We start from the raw sequence: 20,188 nt of genomic DNA, 5'->3' as shown, positions 1-20,188 counted from the left end.
CTGACATTGACTTTTAATAAGAGCAGATCAACGCAGGCTGTCTCAACTATTTCAATGATAAGCTATCCTTTGATATAAAACATTAGTCAGCCACTGTAAGTATTGAGTGTGTGTGTGTGTGTGCGCGTCCGCGTGCATGTGCACACGCGCGTGTGCGCGCGTGTGTGTGTGTGTGTTGAATTAATGATTTCAGACGGGTGGGTATTAATGGCTGTGGTTTGATAGCTGAAAGCTGTTATTCCAAAAGGCTGGAATGTGTTTGCAGTGGTAGTGGACATCTAAAACCAAGCGTATGCTGGAGCTTAGGAGGGACAGAGACATACCCTAGACGAGCAGAGTAAATATCACATTTTGATGACCCTTCAGACAGTATTTCCATTGACTGAGCAATGCAGCGCTGCAGAAAGAGTAGGAAAATGCCAACGCATAAAGTCAACATTTATGGATTCATTCGGTCTGAACTGAGGCATTTCAGTCTTCCTCAAATGCCAAAAAGATGTATCAGGTGTGTGTGTGTGTGTGTGTGTCTGTTTGTGTGTGCTGTCAGAGCCTTTGTTAGGTCCTTGTGTTGTCATGTAGGTCTGGGAAGGCCCTGGGGCCAACACATTACTGTGTTGATTATAATGGGATATGGCTGAAAACCAATGGAGACTCTCCCAGTAACATTAGTCCACAGGCAGAATGGCTGGAAACCAATGGAGACTCTCCCAGTAAAATTAGTCCACTGGCAGAATGACTGGAAACCAATGGAGACTCTCCCAGTAACATTAGTCCACAGGCAGAATGACTGGAAACCAATGGAGACTCTCCCAGTAACATTAGTCCACAGGCAGAATGCCAGCTAGAAACTGGACTGTATGGAGATGGATGTTTAGTACTGTATGCATTAGTAGCAATAGCTGTCACGGTTGTCGTCGGTGAAGGAGGACCAAAACGCAGCAGGTATGTGCAGGCTCATCTTGACTTTTATTAAGTATCAAAATGAACATCAAAATAACAAACCGAAATACGATCGACAAAAAAAACAGTCTGGTAAGGCACAAGACTAAACACAGAACAATCACCCACGAATCAAACACAAACACACCCCAATATATGGGACTCTCAATCAAAGGCAGATAGACAACACCTGCCTTCAACTGAGAGTCCCAACCCCAATCAACACAACAAAGAAACACTCTCACCAGACTACACATAGAAATACATAAACATAGACTATAAACCACAACCCCGGAAATACTACATCAAACACCCTTTAAACAAACACACCACCCTGAACCACATAAAACAAATACCCTCTGTCACGTCCTGACCAAACTACAATACTAATTAACCCTTATACTGGCCAGGACGTGACAGTACCCCCCCTTAAAGGTGCTAACCCCGGAAGCACCTTTAAAACAAAAAACAAAACAAAAACAACAACCCCAAACAACAAAACAAAAATTCCCCTCTACTAAAGGGAGGGAAGGGAGGGTGGCTGCCGTCAACGACGGCACTGTGCTACACCCCCCCTCCCCAACCCACCTATATCAGGAGGTGGCTCCGGTTCTGGCCTTTCCCGGCAGTCGGGCCACTCTGGCAGTTCGGGGCAGTCTGGCCAGTCTGGCAGCTCGGGGCAGTCTGGCAACTCGGGGCAGTCTGGCAACTCTGGGCAGTCTGGGCAGTCTGGCAACTCGGGACAGTCTGGGCAGTCTGGCAACTCGGGACAGTCTGGGCAGTCTGGCAACTCGGGACAGTCTGGGCAGTCTGGCAGCTCGGGACAGTCTGGGCAGTCTGGCAGCTCGGGACAGTCTGGGCAGTCTGGCAGCTCGGGACAGTCTGGGCAGTCTGGCAGCTCGGGACAGTCTGGGCAGTCTGGCAGCTCGGGACAGTCAGGGCAGTCTGGCCACTCCGGCAGTTCAGGGCAGTCTGGCCACTCCGGCAGTTCAGGGCAGTCTGGCCACTCCGGCAGTTCAGGGCAGTCTGGCCACTCCGGCAGTTCAGGGCAGTCTGGCCACTCCGGCAGTTCAGCGCAGTCTGGCCACTCCGGCAGTTCAGGGCAGTCTGGCCACTCCGGCAGTTCAGGGCAGTCTGGCCACTCCGGCAGTTCAGGGCAGTCTGGCCACTCCGGCAGTTCAGCGCAGTCTGGCCACTCTGGCAGTTCAGCGCAGTCTGGCCACTCCGGCAGTTCAGCGCAGTCTCGCCACTCCGGCAGTTCAGCGCAGTCTGGCCACTCCGACGACTGTTGACTGGCGGGCAGCTCCGACGACTGTTGACTGGCGGGCAGCTCCGACGACTGTTGACTGGCGGGCAGCTCCGACGACTGTTGACTGGCGGGCAGCTCCGACGACTGTTGACTGGCGGGCAGCTACGACGACTGTTGACTGGCGGGCAGCTCCGACAACTGTTGACTGGCGGGCAGCTCCGACGACTGTTGACTGGCGGGCAGCTCCGACGACTGTTGACTGGCGGGAAGCTCTGACGACTGTTGACTGGCGAGGCTGGGTTTACGCACTTGCAGGCTAGTGCGGGGAGCGGGAACAGGACGAGTCGGACTGGGTTGACGCACTTCCGGGTCCGCATGAGAGACAGGAGCTGGAAACCCAGGGCTATGGAGGCGCACAGCCGGTCTAGATCTTACCTCCTGCACAACCCGCCTTGGCTGGATGGAACTAGTAGCCCTGTACGAGCGGAGTGCTCGTACAGGGCAGACTGGGCTGTGCAGGGGCCTGATGGTAGCCGTGCGTAGAGCGGGAGCTGGGTAGCCTGGTCCTCGGAGGCGTACCGGCGACCAGATGCGCTGCGCAGGCATCCTCCTACCAGGCTGGATGCCCGCTCTAGCACGGCACCTGCGAGGGGCTGGAATAACTCGCACCGGACTGTGCGTGCGTATGGGTGAGATAGTGCGCTTCTCAGCGAAACATAGCGCTCTCCACCCCATACGCACCTCCATATAACCACGGGTAGCTGGCTTCCGGCTCTTCCTTCGCCTAGCCAAACTACCCGTGTGCCCCCCCAAAAAAAATTATTGGGGGTGCCTCTCGTGCTTCTCCCTCAGCGCGTCTCTGGCCTCGTACCACCGCCTCTCTGCCTTGGCTGCCTCAATTTCCCACTGCGGGCGGCGATACTCCCCAGCGTGGTGCCAAGGTCCGGCCCCGTCCAGAACTTCCTCCCAAGTCCACTTCTCCCGCCAGTCCAACTCGAACGCCGTCTGCTCCTTCCTCTGCTGCTTGGTCCTTGAGTGGTGGGTGATTCTGTCACGGTTGTCGTCGGTGAAGGAGGACCAAAACGCAGCAGGTATGTGCAGGCTCATCTTGACTTTTATTAAGTATCAAAATGAACATCAAAATAACAAACCGAAATACGATCGACAAAAAAACAGTCTGGTAAGGCACAAGGCTAAACACAGAACAATCACCCACGAACCAAACACAAACACACCCCAATATATGGGACTCTCAATCAAAGGCAGATAGACAACACCTGCCTTCAACTGAGAGTCCCAACCCCAATCAACACAACAAAGAAACACTCTCACCAGACTACACATAGAAATACATAAACATAGACTATAAACCACAACCCCGGAAATACTACATCAATTACCCTTTAAACAAACACACCACCCTGAACCACATAAAACAAATACCCTCTGTCACGTCCTGACCAAACTACAATACTAATTAACCCTTATACTGGCCAGGACGTGACAATAGCTGTGCGTGTGTCTGCACTGTCTACGTTAGGAGTGGACTGGTTGAGCTTTACATTTAACCTATTCTGTTCAAAATTTGTCTGAAATTAAATAATGCATTTGACAGATCAATGTGATTTTTTTTTGTATTGAACAAATTGTTCTAAATTGCTTTAAACACCTCATGCACATTCACATAGCAGTGGGGGGGGGGGGGGGGGGGGGGGTGCAATGTAGCAGTGTCAGCCAATCACAAGAGTTAGAGGCGTGACTTTCAGTTTGTTATTTTTGGCCACCCGTGAGAGTGAATGTCATTCCAGGTAACGTGTTGTGATGTATTCGTTATTTAAAGTTAAACTCATACACGGCCAGTACTAAATCTGAAATCATACCTGCATAAAGAGCATGTGATACAATGGATACAATGTATCAATAGTTGTGTTATTAGTCATATATAAAGAATGCGTTTGGAGTTATTATTTCATGTTATTGAACCAACTTAATTTCTTGATTTAGAAGGAAGGTATTAAATTGTTTGTAAGCCAATTGAAGAAATTTGAATTGGTACAGTAATTCCAAAGTGAAAAATCAACTTGCAACAACATGACAAATTGGGTTGTACTGTATATACATCAAACATCAGGATTATGTTCTTTATAAAAAATAAAAAATAAATTAACTAGGCAAGTCAGTTAAGAACAAATTGTTATTTACAATGACGGCCTACCCCCCCGGGCCAAACCCGACGCTGGGCCAATTGTGCGTCGCTCTATGGGACTCCCAATCACGACTGGATGTGATGCAGCCTGGATTCAAACCAGGGTCTGTAGTGACGCCTCTAGCACTGAGATGCAGAGCCTTTAGACCGCTGAGGCCACTCGGGATATTAGGTATTGAATGTTGAAAGAAATAGGTTGCAACTTGAAAAATAGGTTTGTTAACGATGAAATAGAACCATTGGTATTGAATCATATATTTCAACAAATGTACTTTTTTTTCAATTGAGAAAAAAACGAACATATTTACTTGCAACCAATTAAAGAGATGTTTTTTTTTTTAGGTGGATCCAAATACTAATTTTGACAGTGTAGTACATTCCACTAATACAATGCATCAACGTTTTCTGTTTTGCTGTAAACTACATAATGTGAGAATTATAGAGGAGAGATGAACTGAAGCCAACGATGGCGATGCCTGATGCCCGACGCTGTTTGTGTGTGTGTATGCGTGTATGTGCGTATGTCTGTTTGTGTGTGTGTGTGCAGTGTGTGTGTGTGCAGTGTGTGCAGTGTGTGTGTGTGCAGTGTGTGTGTGTGTGTGCAGTGTGTGTGTGTGTGCAGTGTGTGTGTGTGTGCAGTGTGTGTGTGCAGTGTGTGTGCAGAGTGTGCAGTGTGTGTGCAGTGTGTGTGTGCAGTGTGTGTGCAGTGTGCAGTGTGTGTGTGTGTGTGTGTGTGTGTGTGTGTGTGCAGTGTGTGTGTGTGTGTGTGTGTGTGTGTGTGTGTGTGTGTGTGTGTGTGTGTGTGTGTGTGTGTGTGTGTGTGTGTGTGTGGTCGTACCTGCAGTCCGATGGGCCCAGGTAGCCCAGGGAATCCTCTGGATCCTTCGTCTCCCTTCTGGCCAAACATACCCTGCTGACCCCTGGGTCCTGACTCACCATCACTACCCTGGAGGGCAGAGAGCAGAGGTCAACAGTTAGTGGAATCAGTACAGTATTCTAGCTGGAGGCCTGAGAGGAAGTGAGGAGCTGAAATGTGCTGACTTCATTTGTGGGAGCACCACATGGCTACAGGGTAGATAGATAGATAGATAGAGAGAGAGAGAGAGAGAGAGAGAGAGAGAGAGAGAGAGAGAGAGAGAGCGAGAGAGAGAGCGAGAGAGAGAGAGAGAGAGAGAGAGAGAGAGAGAGAGAGAGAGAGAGAGAGAGAGAGAGAGAGCGAGAGAGAGAGCGAGAGAGCGAGAGAGAGAGAGAGAGAGACAGAGAGACAGAGAGACAGAGAGAGAGAGAGAGAGAGAGAGAGAGAGAGAGCTGAGATAGTGAGTAGGTGGAGGCTGAGGGGTTGTGTTGTGTTGGGTTGCCTTTAGGGGGTGGGAATAGGCAGTATTCTGTGTTTTGGATCTGACCTGACCTGTGGAGATCTGAGTTGAAGTTGAACGGCACCCTATTAGCTATGTAGTGCACTACTTTTGACCAGAAGCCTATAGGTAGTAATGCACTATAAAAGGGAAGGGAAATAGGGTATAATTTGAGATAGGATAGTTTTGCTTGGCCAGAATAACAGCCCAGTACATGGAGGACTGTGGAGTTTGTCTTGTGAGACCAGTGTAAAGGCTACTGCAGGATTGAGATGTCATGTAGAGGTTTGAGAGACGGTTGCTGTTTCAAGGGAACAGTAAGACTTTAGCTAACTATTACAACTGTCTTCTCAGTAGACACAGCTTTGAAAGTCAGGTACAAATCTGTATCTATAGGTCTATATTTATCTATATTTCTGTGCTTTAACATCCTAACCAGATGTTCTGGGGGCTGATCATTCTGTGCTTTAACATCCTAACCAGATGTTCTGGGGGCTGATCTTTCTGTGCTTTAACATCCTAACCAGATGTTCTGGGGGCTGATCATTCTGTGCTTTAACATCCTAACCAGATGTTCTGGGGGCTGATCTTTCTGCGCTTTAACATCCTAACCAGATGTTCTGGGGGCTGATCTTTCTGCGCTTTAACATCCTAACCAGATGTTCTGGGGGCTGATCTTTCTGCGCTTTAACATCCTAACCAGATGTTCTGGGGGCTGATCTTTCTGCGCTTTAACATCCTAACCAGATGTTCTGGGGGCTGATCTTTCTGTGCTTTAACATCCTAACCAGATGTTATGGGGCTGATCTTTCTGTGCTTTAACATCCTAACCAGATGTTCTGGGGGCTGATCTTTCTGTGCTTTAACATCCTAACCAGAGACATGTATGAAACATCAGTGTTCTGGAACATAGAGCTGGTAGGCTTGTTGTATTCTCACTGTAGTCTCGCTGTAGTCTTGTTGTAGTCTCACTGTAGACTTGTTGTAGTCTTTTTATAGTCTTGTTGTAGTCTTTAAATAGTCTTGTTGTAGTCTCGCTGTAGTTTTGTTGTAGTCTTGTTGTAGCCTCTGTAGTCTTGTTGTAGTCTTTCTATAGTCTTGCTGTAGTCTCGCTGTAGTCTTGTTGTAGTCATTCTATAGTCTTGTTGTAGTCATTCTATAGTCTTGTTATAGTCTTTCCCTAGTCTTGTTGTAGTCTTTCCCTAGTCTTGTTGTAGTCTTGTTGTAGTCTTTCCCTAGTCTTGTTGTAGTCTTTCCCTAGTCTTGTTGTAGTCTTGTTGTAGTCTTTCCCTAGTCTTGTTGTAGTCTTTCCCTAGTCTTGTTGTAGTCTTTGTTATTCTACTCTCATACTAGACCAAGGTAGTTTTGGTCTTGGGCATTTGGGTACTAAAGAAGATAAACCACTCCTACAGAATTCACAGCTGCAGCCAGTCAGCTTTAATCAGTCCATTTGATATAATCAGATTTTGGTCATATTTAGGCTGGCAGTGTGTCTCAGTAGGCAGGTCATTGCCCCACCAGACAGAGACCTAGCTGATGTTGGTAAATAGAAACCTATTCCCTATGTAGAGCCGATAGGATATATGGAACAGGGTGCCAATTGGGATGAAGGCCTAGACATGATCTAATAATATGACAGATAATATTACTGTCCTGATCACCTGCAGCACTGAGCTGTGAAATAAAATGCCCTCTGACTACTGGACAGGGAGCAGAGTGGTGGAGGGGGGTGATGCTAAGGTCTAATACAGTGTTATTAAGAGAGTTGGTGTGACTATATTGGTGTGACTATATTGGTGTTGGTATGACTATATTGGTGTGACTATATTGGTGTTGGTGTGGCTATAGTGGTGTTGGTGTGGCTATATTGGTGTGACTATATTGGTGTTGGTATGGCTATATTGGTGTGACTATATTGGTGTTGGTGTGGCTATAGTGGTGTTGGTGTGGCTATATTGGTGTGACTATATTGGTGTTGGTATGGCTATATTGGTGTGACTATATTGGTGTTGGTGTGGCTATATTGGTGTGACTATATTGGTGTTGGTGTGACTATATTGGTGTGACTATTGGTGTTGGTGTGACTATATTGGTGTTGGTGTGGCTATATTGGTGTGACTATATTGGTGTTGGTGTGACTATATTGGTGTGACTATATTGGTGTTGGTGTGACTATATTGGTGTGACTATATTGGTGTTGGTGTGACTATATTGGTGTTGGTGTGGCTATATTGGTGTGACTATATTGGTGTTGGTGTGGCTATATTGGTGTGACTATATTGGTGTTGGTGTGACTATATTGGTGTGGCTATATTGGTGTGACTATATTGGTGTTGGTGTGACTATATTGGTGTGACTATATTGGTGTTGGTGTGACTATATTGGTGTTGGTGTGGCTATATTGGTGTGACTATATTGGTGTTGGTGTGACTATATTGGTGTGACTATATTGGTGTTGTTGTGACTATATTGGTGTGACTTTATTGGTGTGACTATATTGGTGTTGGTGTGACTATATTGGTGTGACTACATTGGTGTTGGTGTGACTACATTGGTGTGACTATATCGGTGTTGGTGTGGCTATATTGATGTTGTTGTGACTATATTGGTGTGACTATATGGGTGTGACTATATTGGTGTGACTTTATTGGTGTGACTTTATGGGTGTGACTATATGGGTGTGACTATATTGGTGTGACTATATTGGTGTGACTTTATGGGTGTGACTATATGGGTGTGACTTTATTGGTGTGACTATATTGGTGTGACTTTATTGGTGTGACTATATGGGTGTGACTTTATTGGTGTGACTATATTGGTGTGACTTTATTGGTGTGACTATATGGGTGTGACTATATGGGTGTGACTATATTAGTGTGACTATATTGGTGTTGGTAGGACTATATTGATGTTGGTGTGGCCATATGGGTGTGGCTATATTGGTGTGACTATATTGGTGTGACTATATTGATGTGACTATATTGGTGTGACTTTATTGGTGTGACTTTATTGGTGTGACTTTATGGGTGTGACTATATGGGTGTGACTATATTGGTGTGACTATATTGATGTGACTATATTGGTGTGACTTTATTGGTGTGACTATATTGGTGTGACTATATGGGTGTGACTTTATTGGTGTGACTATATTGGTGTGACTATATGGGTGTGACTATATTGAAATAACAAGAGAGGGGGTGTTGTGTTATGGAGTGGTGTCTGTCTGAATACAGGTGCTGAGGAGAGGGCTGAATTATACTGCACAGTGCATTACTGTGTGGTTGTACTGTGTGGTTGTACTGTGTGGTTGTACTGTGTGGTTGAACTGGGCATGTGTACTGTGTGGTTGTACTGTGTGGTTGAACTGGGCATGTGTACTGTGTGGTTGTATAGTGTGGTTGTACTGTGTGGTTGTACTGTGTGGCTGTACTGTGTGGTTGTACTGTGTGGTTGTATAGTGTGGTTGTACTGTGCGGTTGTACTGTGTGGTTGTACTGTGTGGTTGTACTGTGTGGTTGTTGAACTGGGCATGTGTACTGTGTGGTTGTATAGTGTGGTTGTACTGTGTGGTTGTATAGTGTGGTTGTATAGTGTGGTTGTACTGTGTGGTTGTACTGTGCGGTTGTACTGTGTGGTTGTACTGTGTGGTTGTACTGTCTGGTTGTACTGTGTGGTTGTACTGTGTGGTTGTACTGTGTGGTTGTACTGTGTGGTTGTACTGTGTGGTTGTATAGTGTGGTTGTACTGTGTGGTTGTACTGTGCGGTTGTTGTACTGTGTGGTTGTACTGTGTGGTTGTACTGTGTGGTTGTACTGTCTGGTTGTACTGTGTGGTTGTACTGTGTAGTTGTACTGTCTGGTTGTACTGTGTGGTTGTACTGTCTGGTTGTACTGTGTGGTTGTACTGTGTAGTTGTACTGTGTGGTTGTACTGTGTGGTTGTACTGTGTGGTTGTACTGTGTGGTTGTACTGTGTGGTTGTATAGTGTGGTTGTACTGTGTGGTTGTACTGTGCGGTTGTTGTACTGTGTGGTTGTACTGTGTGGTTGTACTGTGTGGTTGTACTGTGTGGTTGTACTGTGTGGTTGTACTGTGTGGTTGTTGTACTGTGTGGCTGTACTGTGTGGTTGTATAGTGTGGTTGTACTGTGTGGTTGTACTGTGTGGTTGTATAGTGTGGTTGTACTGTGTGGCTGTACTGTGTGGCTGTACTGTGTGGTTGTATAGTGTGGTTGTACTGTGTGGTTGTACTGTGTGGTTGTACTGTGTGGTTGTACTGTCTGGTTGTACTGTCTGGTTGTACTGTCTGGTTGTATAGTGTGGTTGTACTGTGTGGTTGTACTGTGTGGTTGTACTGTGTGGTTGTACTGTGTGGTTGCAGTGGAGTAACTTGAGAGTGGTGAGTTGAGGGCTGAGCTGAGCTGAGGGGTGACAGTTCAGGGTTAATGAGTTTGGTGAGAGGTTAAAGGTGAATTAATACTCACGGCAGGACCAGGAGCTCCGATGACACCTTGAAGACCAGATGGACCAGGAGGACCCTAGTCACCACCACCGAGACAGAGAGGACAACAGGGTTAACAACAGGGACAGAGACACAGTTAGTGACAGTGTCTTCACACGCTAAAGCACAACATTTATCTGTGGTTACTTTTATGATTTTAAATGAGCTGTCACCAACAATGGACAACCTTAAGGTCATTTGAAGTGACTGCAGGGCTGGCCCTAGCGAGATTTGGTTGGGGGGCCCCCATCTCGCAGCAAAACATTTTAGTAGCCCCCCCCCACTGGACTGACAGTGGAGAGGAAAAGTTTTAAAGTCAATTTTCTGCAATTCAAAAAAATGTTGCCATGGAGTTTAGAGAAAATTTAGCAGTGTTTGGTCTTTTTAAAGCAAGTTTTTTGTAATTCTACACACTTTGGCATGGGACGGAGAGAACATCTTGCTTTTGTGTAACACGTTTCCTGCAATTCTACTCCTTTTGCCCTGTGGCAGAGCAATTTTTTGTTTCCCCGGTTTAGAGCTAATTTCCTGCAATTATACACATTTTGCCATGACTTATACCATGTTAATATGATATCTGAGTGAGAGTGACTAACAAAAATCAATGGGGGCCCCTGGGAACATGGTCTGTGTGCCCGGTGGGAATTCGGCCATGATTACTACGAGTTTAGATAGCTGGCTAGACAAATTTACCAATCAAATATTTTTTTTGCCGACATGGACTAATTGAGTGACTGTCAGTGACTGAAATAACATTGTCACAACGTCCACAGAAGGTGGCGCCTCTCCTCGGGTGGTTGTCGTCGCCGGCCTACTAGCTGCCACCGATCTATGTTTCAGTGTCTGTTAGTTATGTCTGTTTTTGTTTGCACCTGTTTCGTGTTTGTCATTAGTGGGGGGGTATTTAGTTTGTCTGTGTTTAGTTAGGATTCGTGCGGGATTGTCCTATGTTACGTGTGGTAAGGGTTGTAATTATTTAACGTAGTTGCATTTTGCTACGTATCGTTTAGGCATTAGGGTTGCCGGGCTGCGCCCCGTCTGTCTTTTAGAGTGGAGCTTCCCTCTCGTCATTTGACTTTTGTGCACCCTGCCTTATATGTGGATTTTGCCCCTTGGCAGTATTAAATTACATTTGTTCAAACGGACCTCAGTCTCCTGCGCCTGACTCATCCTCCAAGTGTTCTATCTGCCTGTGACAAACATGACAAAAACTGCTGATGGAAAAACACATTTCGGGAATTGCAACTTGTGTATTGTACTATTCTTACTCTCAACAGTAAGTTGAGACCCTGACTGAATCCCCCCCTCCCCCTAATTTTTTATTTATTTTTGGGTCGGGGTCTCACTTCCTTGGATGATTTCTCATCCTCTGGTCTGTGCACCAGTACTGTCTTTTCTCTGATTTCTGGTGAAGTTTCTCTAGACATTTCCTTTCCTACACAAGGAACATTTGATGAGAACTCACCTGTTCACCTTTGTCTGCTTTGCTTCCCTTCTGGCCAGGTTCACCAACCTCTCCCTGGGACAAAACACACAACAACAGTTATGATAATGATACCTACACATTGTCTATATACTGTATAGCGCTAGGACTCAAAGACGCTTGGAAGTCCTATTTTATTTTAGCCCCTCATAAAATCATTTCTGCCTCGCTGTTTAGTCAAGTCCAATATTTTCCAACTGTCACCTTTACTGTGACTAGGTGGTAAATATTATTTGTGGAAATTTTAATTTGATTGGACAACAAAGACCCTGGGTTGGTGTTTGCAATTAATTGATTACTTGGCTCGGTCTATCCCTCTTTTGGTACTCCCACTGTCACGCTAACACTAAGGAGGACGTGACCGGGATCTGAAATGTGTGTGTGTGTGCGTGTGTGTGTGTGTGTGTGTGTGTGTGTGTGTGTGTGTGTGTGTGTGTGTGCACGCACACGTGCATACAACTGCCTCTGCTAAAACATTTTCACACCAATCCATCACCATAACTTAACATGTCATAGAAAGTCATCGATACAAATAATATCTGCAATGTAAAACTCCTAACCCACATACTGCACTACTACACTACTACGGTACAGTACTATACTAAACTACACTACTGCACTATACTGCACTACTACACTACTACGGTACAGTACTATACTAAACTACACTACTGCACTATACTACACTACTACACTACTACGGTACAGTACTATACTAAACTACACTACTGCACTATACTACACTACTACACTACTACGGTACAGTACTATACTAAACTGCACTACTGCACTATACTGTACAGTACTACACCACTATACTATACTATACTACTACACTACTACGGTACAGTACTATACTAAACTACACTACTGCACTATACTACACTACTACACTACTACGGTACAGTACTATACTAAACTACACTACTGCACTATACTACACTACTACACTACTACGGTACAGTACTATACTAAACTGCACTACTGCACTATACTACACTACTACACTACTACGGTACAGTACTATACTAAACTACACTACTGCACTATACAGTACAGTACTACACCACTATACTATACTATACTACTACACTACTACGGTACAGTACTATACTAAACTGCACTACTGCACTATACTGTACAGTTAAACTACACTACTGCACTATACTGCACAGTTAAACTACACTACTGCACTATACTGTACAGTTAAACTACACTACTGCACTATACTGCACAGTTAAACTACACTACTACGGTACAGTACTATACTAAACTACACTACTGCACTATACTACACTACTACACTACTACGGTACAGTACTATACTAAACTGCACTACTGCACTATACTGTACAGTTAAACTACACTACTGCACTATACTGCACAGTTAAACTACACTACTGCACTATACAGTACAGTACTACACCACTATACTATACTATACTACTACACTACTACGGTACAGTACTATACTAAACTAAACTACTGCACTATACTACACTACTACACTATACGGTACAGTACTATACTAAACTGCACTACTGCACTATACTGTACAGTACTATACTACTATACAATACTAGACTACTGCAAAATACAGTATTATACTACTATACTATAATACAGTACATTACTGCACTATATTGTACAGTACTATACTACACTACTACACTATACGGTACAGTACTATACTAAACTACACTACTGCACTATACTACACTACTACACTATACGGTACAGTACTATACTAAACTGCACTACTGCACTATACTGTACAGTACTATACTACTATACAATACTAGACTACTGCAAAATACAGTATTATACTACTATACTATAATACAGTACATTACTGCACTATATTGTACAGTACTATACTACACTACTACACTATACGGTACAGTACTATACTAAACTGCACTACTGCACTATACTGTACAGTACTATATTACTCTACATTACTGCACTATACTGAACAGTACTATACTGAACTACACTACTACACTATACTGTATAGTACTATATTACTATACGAAACTACGCTACTGCACCATATTGTACCAGTACTATACGAAACTACACTACTGCACTATACAGTACAGTACTATACTACTTTACAATACTAGACTACTGCAAAATACAGTATTATACTACTATACTATAATACAGTACATTACTGCACTATATTGTACAGTACTATACTACTATACTAAACCGCACCACTGCACTATACTGTACAGTACTATACTACATTACTGAACTATACTATACTACATTACTTCATTGTATTGTACAGTACTGTACTATATTACTTAACTATACTACTATACCATACCGTGCTGCTGAACTATACCGCACAGTAGTATACTACATTACTGAACTATACTACTATACTATACTACTGAACTATACTGTACAGTATTATACTACATTACTGAACTATACTACTATACTATACTCCTGAACTATACTGTTCAGTATTGTACTACATTGCTGAACTATACTACAATACATTACTACACTGTACTGTACTGTACAGCACTATACTACATTGCTGCACTATACTGCATTACTAAACTGTATTGTACAGTACTGTTCTACATTACTGCACTGTACTAATGTAATATACAACATTATTGAACTATACTACTATACTATGCTACATTACTGAGCTATACTGTACTACATTACTGCACTATACTGTACAGTACTATACTACATTACTTAACTATTACAGGGGCTGAGTCACTGGCTTACTGGTGCTCTTCAATGCTGTCCCTAGGAGGGGTGCGTCACTTGAGTGAGTCACTGACGTGGTCTTCCTGTCTGGGTTGGCGCCCCCCCTTGGTTTGTGCCGTGGCGGAGATCTTTGTAGGCTATAATCTGCATTGTCTCAGGATGGTAAGTTGGTGGTTGAAGTTATCTCTCTAGGGGTGTGGGGGCTGTGCTTTGGCAAAGTGGGTGGGGTTATATCCTGCCTGTTTGGCCCTGTCCGGGGGTATCATCGGATGGGGCCACAGTGTCTCCCGACCCCTCCTGTCTCAGCCTCCAGTATTTATGCTGCAGTAGTTTATGTGTCGGGGGGCTAGTGTCAGTCTGTTATATCTGGAGTACTTTTCCTATCTTATCCGGTGTCCTGTGTGAATTTAAGTATGCTCTCTCTAATTCTTTCTCTCTTTCTCTCTTTCTTTCTCTCTGAAGGAGGACCTGAGCCCTAGGACCATGCCTCAGGACTACCTGGCCTGATGACTCCTTGCTGTCCCCAGTCCACCTAGCCGTGCTGCTGCTCCAGTTTCAACTGTTCTGCCTGCAGCTGTGGAACCCTGACCTGTTTACTGGACGTGCTACGTGTCCCAGACCTGCTGTTTTCAACTCTCTAGAGACAGCAGGAGCGGTAGAGATACTCTGAATGATTGGCTATGAAAAGCCAACTGACATTTATTCCTGAGGTGCTGACCTGTTGCACCCTCGACAACCACTGTGATTATTATTATTTGACCCTGCTGGTCATCTATGAACATTTGAACATCTTGGCCATGTTCTGTTATAATCTCCACCCGGCACAGCCAGAAGAGGACTGGTCACCCCTCATAGCCTGGTTCCTCTCTAGGTTTCTTCCTAGGTTCTGACTATACTACATTACTGCACTATACTGCACAGTACTGTGCTATATTACTGAACTATACTGTGCAGTACTACATTACTGCACTATACTGTACTACATTACTGAACTATACTGTATAGTACTATATCACATTACTGAACTATACTGTGCATTACTACATTACTGCACTATACTGTACAGTACTGTACTACATTACTGCACTATACTGTACAGTACTATACTACATTACTGCACTATACTGTACAGCACTGTGCTACATTACTGCACTATACTGTATAGTACTGTACTACATTACTGAACTATACTATACTGTGCTGTACAGTACTGTACTACATTACTGAACTATACTGTACAATACTGTACTATATTACTGCACTATACTGTACAGCACTATACTACATTACTGAGCTATACTGTATAATACTGTACTATATTACTGCACTATACTGTACAGCACTATACTACATTACTGAGCTATACTATACTGTGCTGTACAGTACTATACTACATTACTGAACTATACTGTACCGTACTATACTACTTTACTGCACTATACTGTATAGTACTATACTACATTACTGAGCTATACTGTACAGTACTGTACTACTTTACTGCACTATACTGTATAGTACTATACTACATTACTGAGCTATACTGTAGAGTACTGTACTACATTACTGAACTATACTGTACTACATTACTGCACTATACTGTACAGCACTATACTACATTACTGAACTATACTGTACAGTACTATACTACATTACTGAACTATATGGTACAGTAATAAATATGCCATGTAGCAGATGCTTTTATCCAAAATGACTTAAAAGTCATGCATGAATATATGTTTCCAGTGGGAATTGAACCCACTATCCAGGTACAGCAAGTGCCATGTTCTACCAATGGAGCCACAGAGGACCATGTACTGTATTGTCCCTGTCCTCTCCAAGGGGGCCACAGAGGATTGTCTACAGTATTACCTTGTCTCCATCCTCTCCAGGGGGGCCTTGGGGGCCTGCAGGGCCAGGAAGACCAACAGGACCTTGGATACCGTCACGACCAGCTGGTCCCATGGGGCCTTTCTCTCCCTGTGGGGACAGGGGAGAACGAGTCAACATGTGGCCATAATAGACAAGAACATATCTTATCCTTCATCCTCTGATAGTAACACTACCAGATACACTAAAAGAGTTTGCGATATTAAAAGGCAGATATGGAAGCTATATGTCCAGGTGTGTGTGTACTCACCGGGCCTCCCTTCTCTCCTGCTGGTCCAGGACCTCCCTGAGGTCCGGCACGTCCTGAAAGACCGATGGCACCTCCGGGACCGGCAGCACCTCTCTCTCCTGGAGAACCCTGCCAGCCAACAAAGACATCACAAGATCAACAGGAGGTGATCTTCACCTTCTTCACCATCATCATCATCATCAACAGGAGCCGATCTTCTAGCACCTTTGAGTGTATTTCGGGTTTTATTCCAGTACACAAGCATACTATTTAGACTGAAGGTAATGTATCGGGCATTATAAGTGGTATGTTAGTGCAACGGACATCAACTTGCTTAGCGTTAAGCGCTTCCTCCTGATTCGGCTCACACCGATGCTAGAACCCAGGACCTCTGCTCTGCTAGCACACGTGACCGCCCTCCCAAAGCTTCTTTACCAGTCAGTTAAAAATTTGGCGACACTTCAATCTGAGGAGTAAGTTTCACGCATTCCCATGTGCAGTAGTTTGGATATTGGAACGAAGGACAAGACTCAAAGTAGGATTATATTCCAAACATAGACTGGAACTAATGACATCATACGGAGACACTCTTTCAGCACCTCAGGTGTGAGTCAGTGTTTTCATTCAAAATGTCAAGAGAAAACACTCCATTATTACAGGATTCTTTGAAGCTTCACCCTATTGACATTCCTCTACCAGAGAACGTTTCTTCTGTATTTGATGGGGACACACACGGGCCAGTCCAATGAAGATTTCTCTTCTAGCCCTAAAAGCGCCAACAGGGGTAAAAAAATATCCTAATTTCGAACCCTTTTTTTTTTTTATCCTTCTGAAATGGTGGGTCGTTGTTAAGATACTAGTAACCAAAAAAAACTGAAACATTTGGCCAGGGTTTCTGTGTTAATATGGAGGAATGAAAAAAATTAATATTTTGTATATTAGTGGAGCTGAAAATGTCAACTCAATAGCCAACTTTGTGATAAAAGCACCAAATTTGGCACAGAGATTGATTTGGCAGAGAGGTTGATTTTGCAGAGAGGTTGATTTGGCAGAGAGGTATATACCCTGAAAAGATGTGAAACCCCCATATTTGGCTCATAGGAGGTGAGGCAGCCACTATGACTCAAAAATAACAATAACAAAAAAACTGAAATACATATCTAGCTTGCAGTCAATGTCTCTAAACAAAGAGTAGAGTCTCATATTTCAGATGCTGAGTTAATGGTCAAAGTTACAGCTAACAGTCTAAAGGCACCGGCGCTCATATCGCCCATATCCCCCATATCGCCCATATCGCGCATATCGCCCATATTCCCATATCCCCCATATCGCGCATATCCCCCATATCCCCCATATCGCCCATATCCCCATATCGCCCATATCGCCCATATCCCCATATCCCCCATATCGCCCATATCGCCCATATCCCCCATATCGCGCATATCCCCCATATCCCCATATCGCCCATATCGCCCATATCCCCATATCCCCCATATCGCGCATATCCCCCATATCGCCCATATCCCCCATATCGCCCATATCCCCCATATCGCTCATATCCCCTAAATCCCCCATATCGCCCATATCGGTAGCCATACTTGTATGTCAGATTAGCTAAAAATCGGCAATTTCTCAGCCTCTGAGTATCACAGAAACACAACACTGAATTAATTACAGACAAATGTTCATAACAAGTAGCAATGGATGAAATCGCTAAAAATATCTGTCAAAAACATGAAAAATATACAAAACATGAACTTCGAAACATCAAATTTGACTATAAATTTGTGATTTCAATTTAAAATACATGCATATACAGTATCAGTCAAAAGTTTGGACACACCTACTCATTCAATGGTTTTTCTTTATTTTTACTATTTTCTACATTGTAGAATAATAGTGAAGACATCAACACTATGAAATACTTTCAGGAAACTAGGCATATGTCGAGGGTCACTACTTCCCAGGAGAGCCATTTGAATGTCAACTTTTTTTCCTTTATTAAAATGCGTATTTTTTTGGGGGGGGGCAGCAATGCCTTCTCGAACATGTGAACTTTCATGTGCCTTAATAACAAACTTGTATGCCATCTGTAAATAGGAATAGCATTTTCAAATTACGAGCCTAGTTGGTTTAGCCACAGAAAAAGTGAGCAACCTTCCCGCTAGCCATGATTGGCTGAGATAATGAGTGGGCTGGACATGCCGAGAGATGAGTTTGGATTGGTCTGCCATGTAGCATGCTTCTGTCTATTTGAGCTGGTCAGTATGTGTAGGTAATCTTGTCTAACGAGGCTTTAAAAAAAATGTATTGCATAGTAAAACTACATAAGTGTTCCTCTCCACTTTCTGGAGGACCGAGTTTTGAAATCAGTGGAATTAGAGTATGATAGCTAAGGAGATGGAGAAAACACCAGATTACATCTTCAAACTAAGGGCAACCGTGGCATCTGTGACAGGGAGACCTGTCCATACATTAATGATGTATTTGGGTAAGATAGTCTAGCGTTACGTGTATGATCTTATTATGCCATTTGCATTGCTAGTTATAGCTTAATGTCAGCTAGCTAACATTGAACCTGGTTGGTTAGCTAGCTGCAGATTCATGCAGGGTAGTAACGTCATGAGTTGGGATTATGGGTCTTTGTTTAGCTAGCTAGCTAGCTACATGTCTTAACAAAATACTCCACTATGCAAGTAACCATTCCGGGATTGTGGAGGCCATTTCCCCTGGCCTCCACAATCACCCGACCTCAACCCAAGTGAGATGGTTTGGGATGAGTTGGACAGCAGAGTGAAGGAAAAGCAGTCAACAAGTGCTCAGCATATGTGGGAACTCCTTCAAGACTGTTGGAAAAGCATTCCTCATGAAGCTGGTTGAGAGAATGTCAAGAGTGTGCAAAGCTGTCATCAAGGAAAAGGCTGGCTACTTCAAAGAATCTCAAATATAAAATATATTTTGATTGGTTTAACACTTTTTTGGTTACTATGTTTTTTCATAGTTTAGATGTCTTCACTAATATTCTACAATGTAGAAAATAGTAAAAATAAAGAAAACCCTGGAATGAGTACAGGTGTGTCCAAACTTTTGACTGGTACGGTAGATATGTATAGTGTAATTGATGTGTATATAGATATGTATAGTGTATATAGATATGTATTGTGTAATAGATGTGTCTATAGATATGAATTGTGTAATTGATGTGTCTATAGATGTGTATAGTGTATATAGATATGTATTGTGTAATAGATGTGTCTATAGATATGAATTGTGTAATTTATGTGTCTATAGATGTGTATAGTGTAATTGATGTGTCTATAGATGTGTATTGTGTAATTGATGTGTGTATAGTGTAATAGATGTGTCTATAGATGTGTATAGTGTAATAGATGTGTCTATAGATGTGTATTGTGTAATAGATGTGTCTATAGATGTGAATTGTGTAATTGATGTGTCTATAGATGTGTACAGTGTCTATAGATGTGTCTATAGATGTGTATAGTGTAATAGATGTGTCTATAGATGTGTATTGTGTAATAGATGTGTCTATAGATGTGTATAGTGTAATAGATGTGTCTATAGATGTGTATAGTGTAATAGATG

The 20,188-nt window shown here is 43.5% G+C and overlaps 1 protein-coding gene across 1 annotated transcript in view; it reads right to left on the bottom strand.

Moving 5' to 3' along the window:
- Positions 1-20,188, bottom strand: part of LOC115170192 (collagen alpha-1(XI) chain) — a gene marked incomplete in the record, with an annotated part of 195,147 nt that overhangs the window by 34,069 nt on the left and 140,890 nt on the right. The window contains 5 exon segments of the mRNA XM_029726559.1: positions 5,233-5,340; positions 10,231-10,284; positions 11,713-11,766; positions 16,339-16,446; positions 16,607-16,714. Of these exon segments, the coding sequence (XP_029582419.1) occupies positions 5,233-5,340; positions 10,231-10,284; positions 11,713-11,766; positions 16,339-16,446; positions 16,607-16,714 (432 nt within the window).

The sequence above is a fragment of the Salmo trutta genome, chromosome 31 (assembly GCF_901001165.1).
Source record: "Salmo trutta chromosome 31, fSalTru1.1, whole genome shotgun sequence".
In the NCBI taxonomy this organism is placed as follows: domain Eukaryota; kingdom Metazoa; phylum Chordata; class Actinopteri; order Salmoniformes; family Salmonidae; genus Salmo; species Salmo trutta.
Note: the sequence above shows the minus strand (reverse complement) of the source record. Positions and strands in the feature narration are given on the sequence as shown.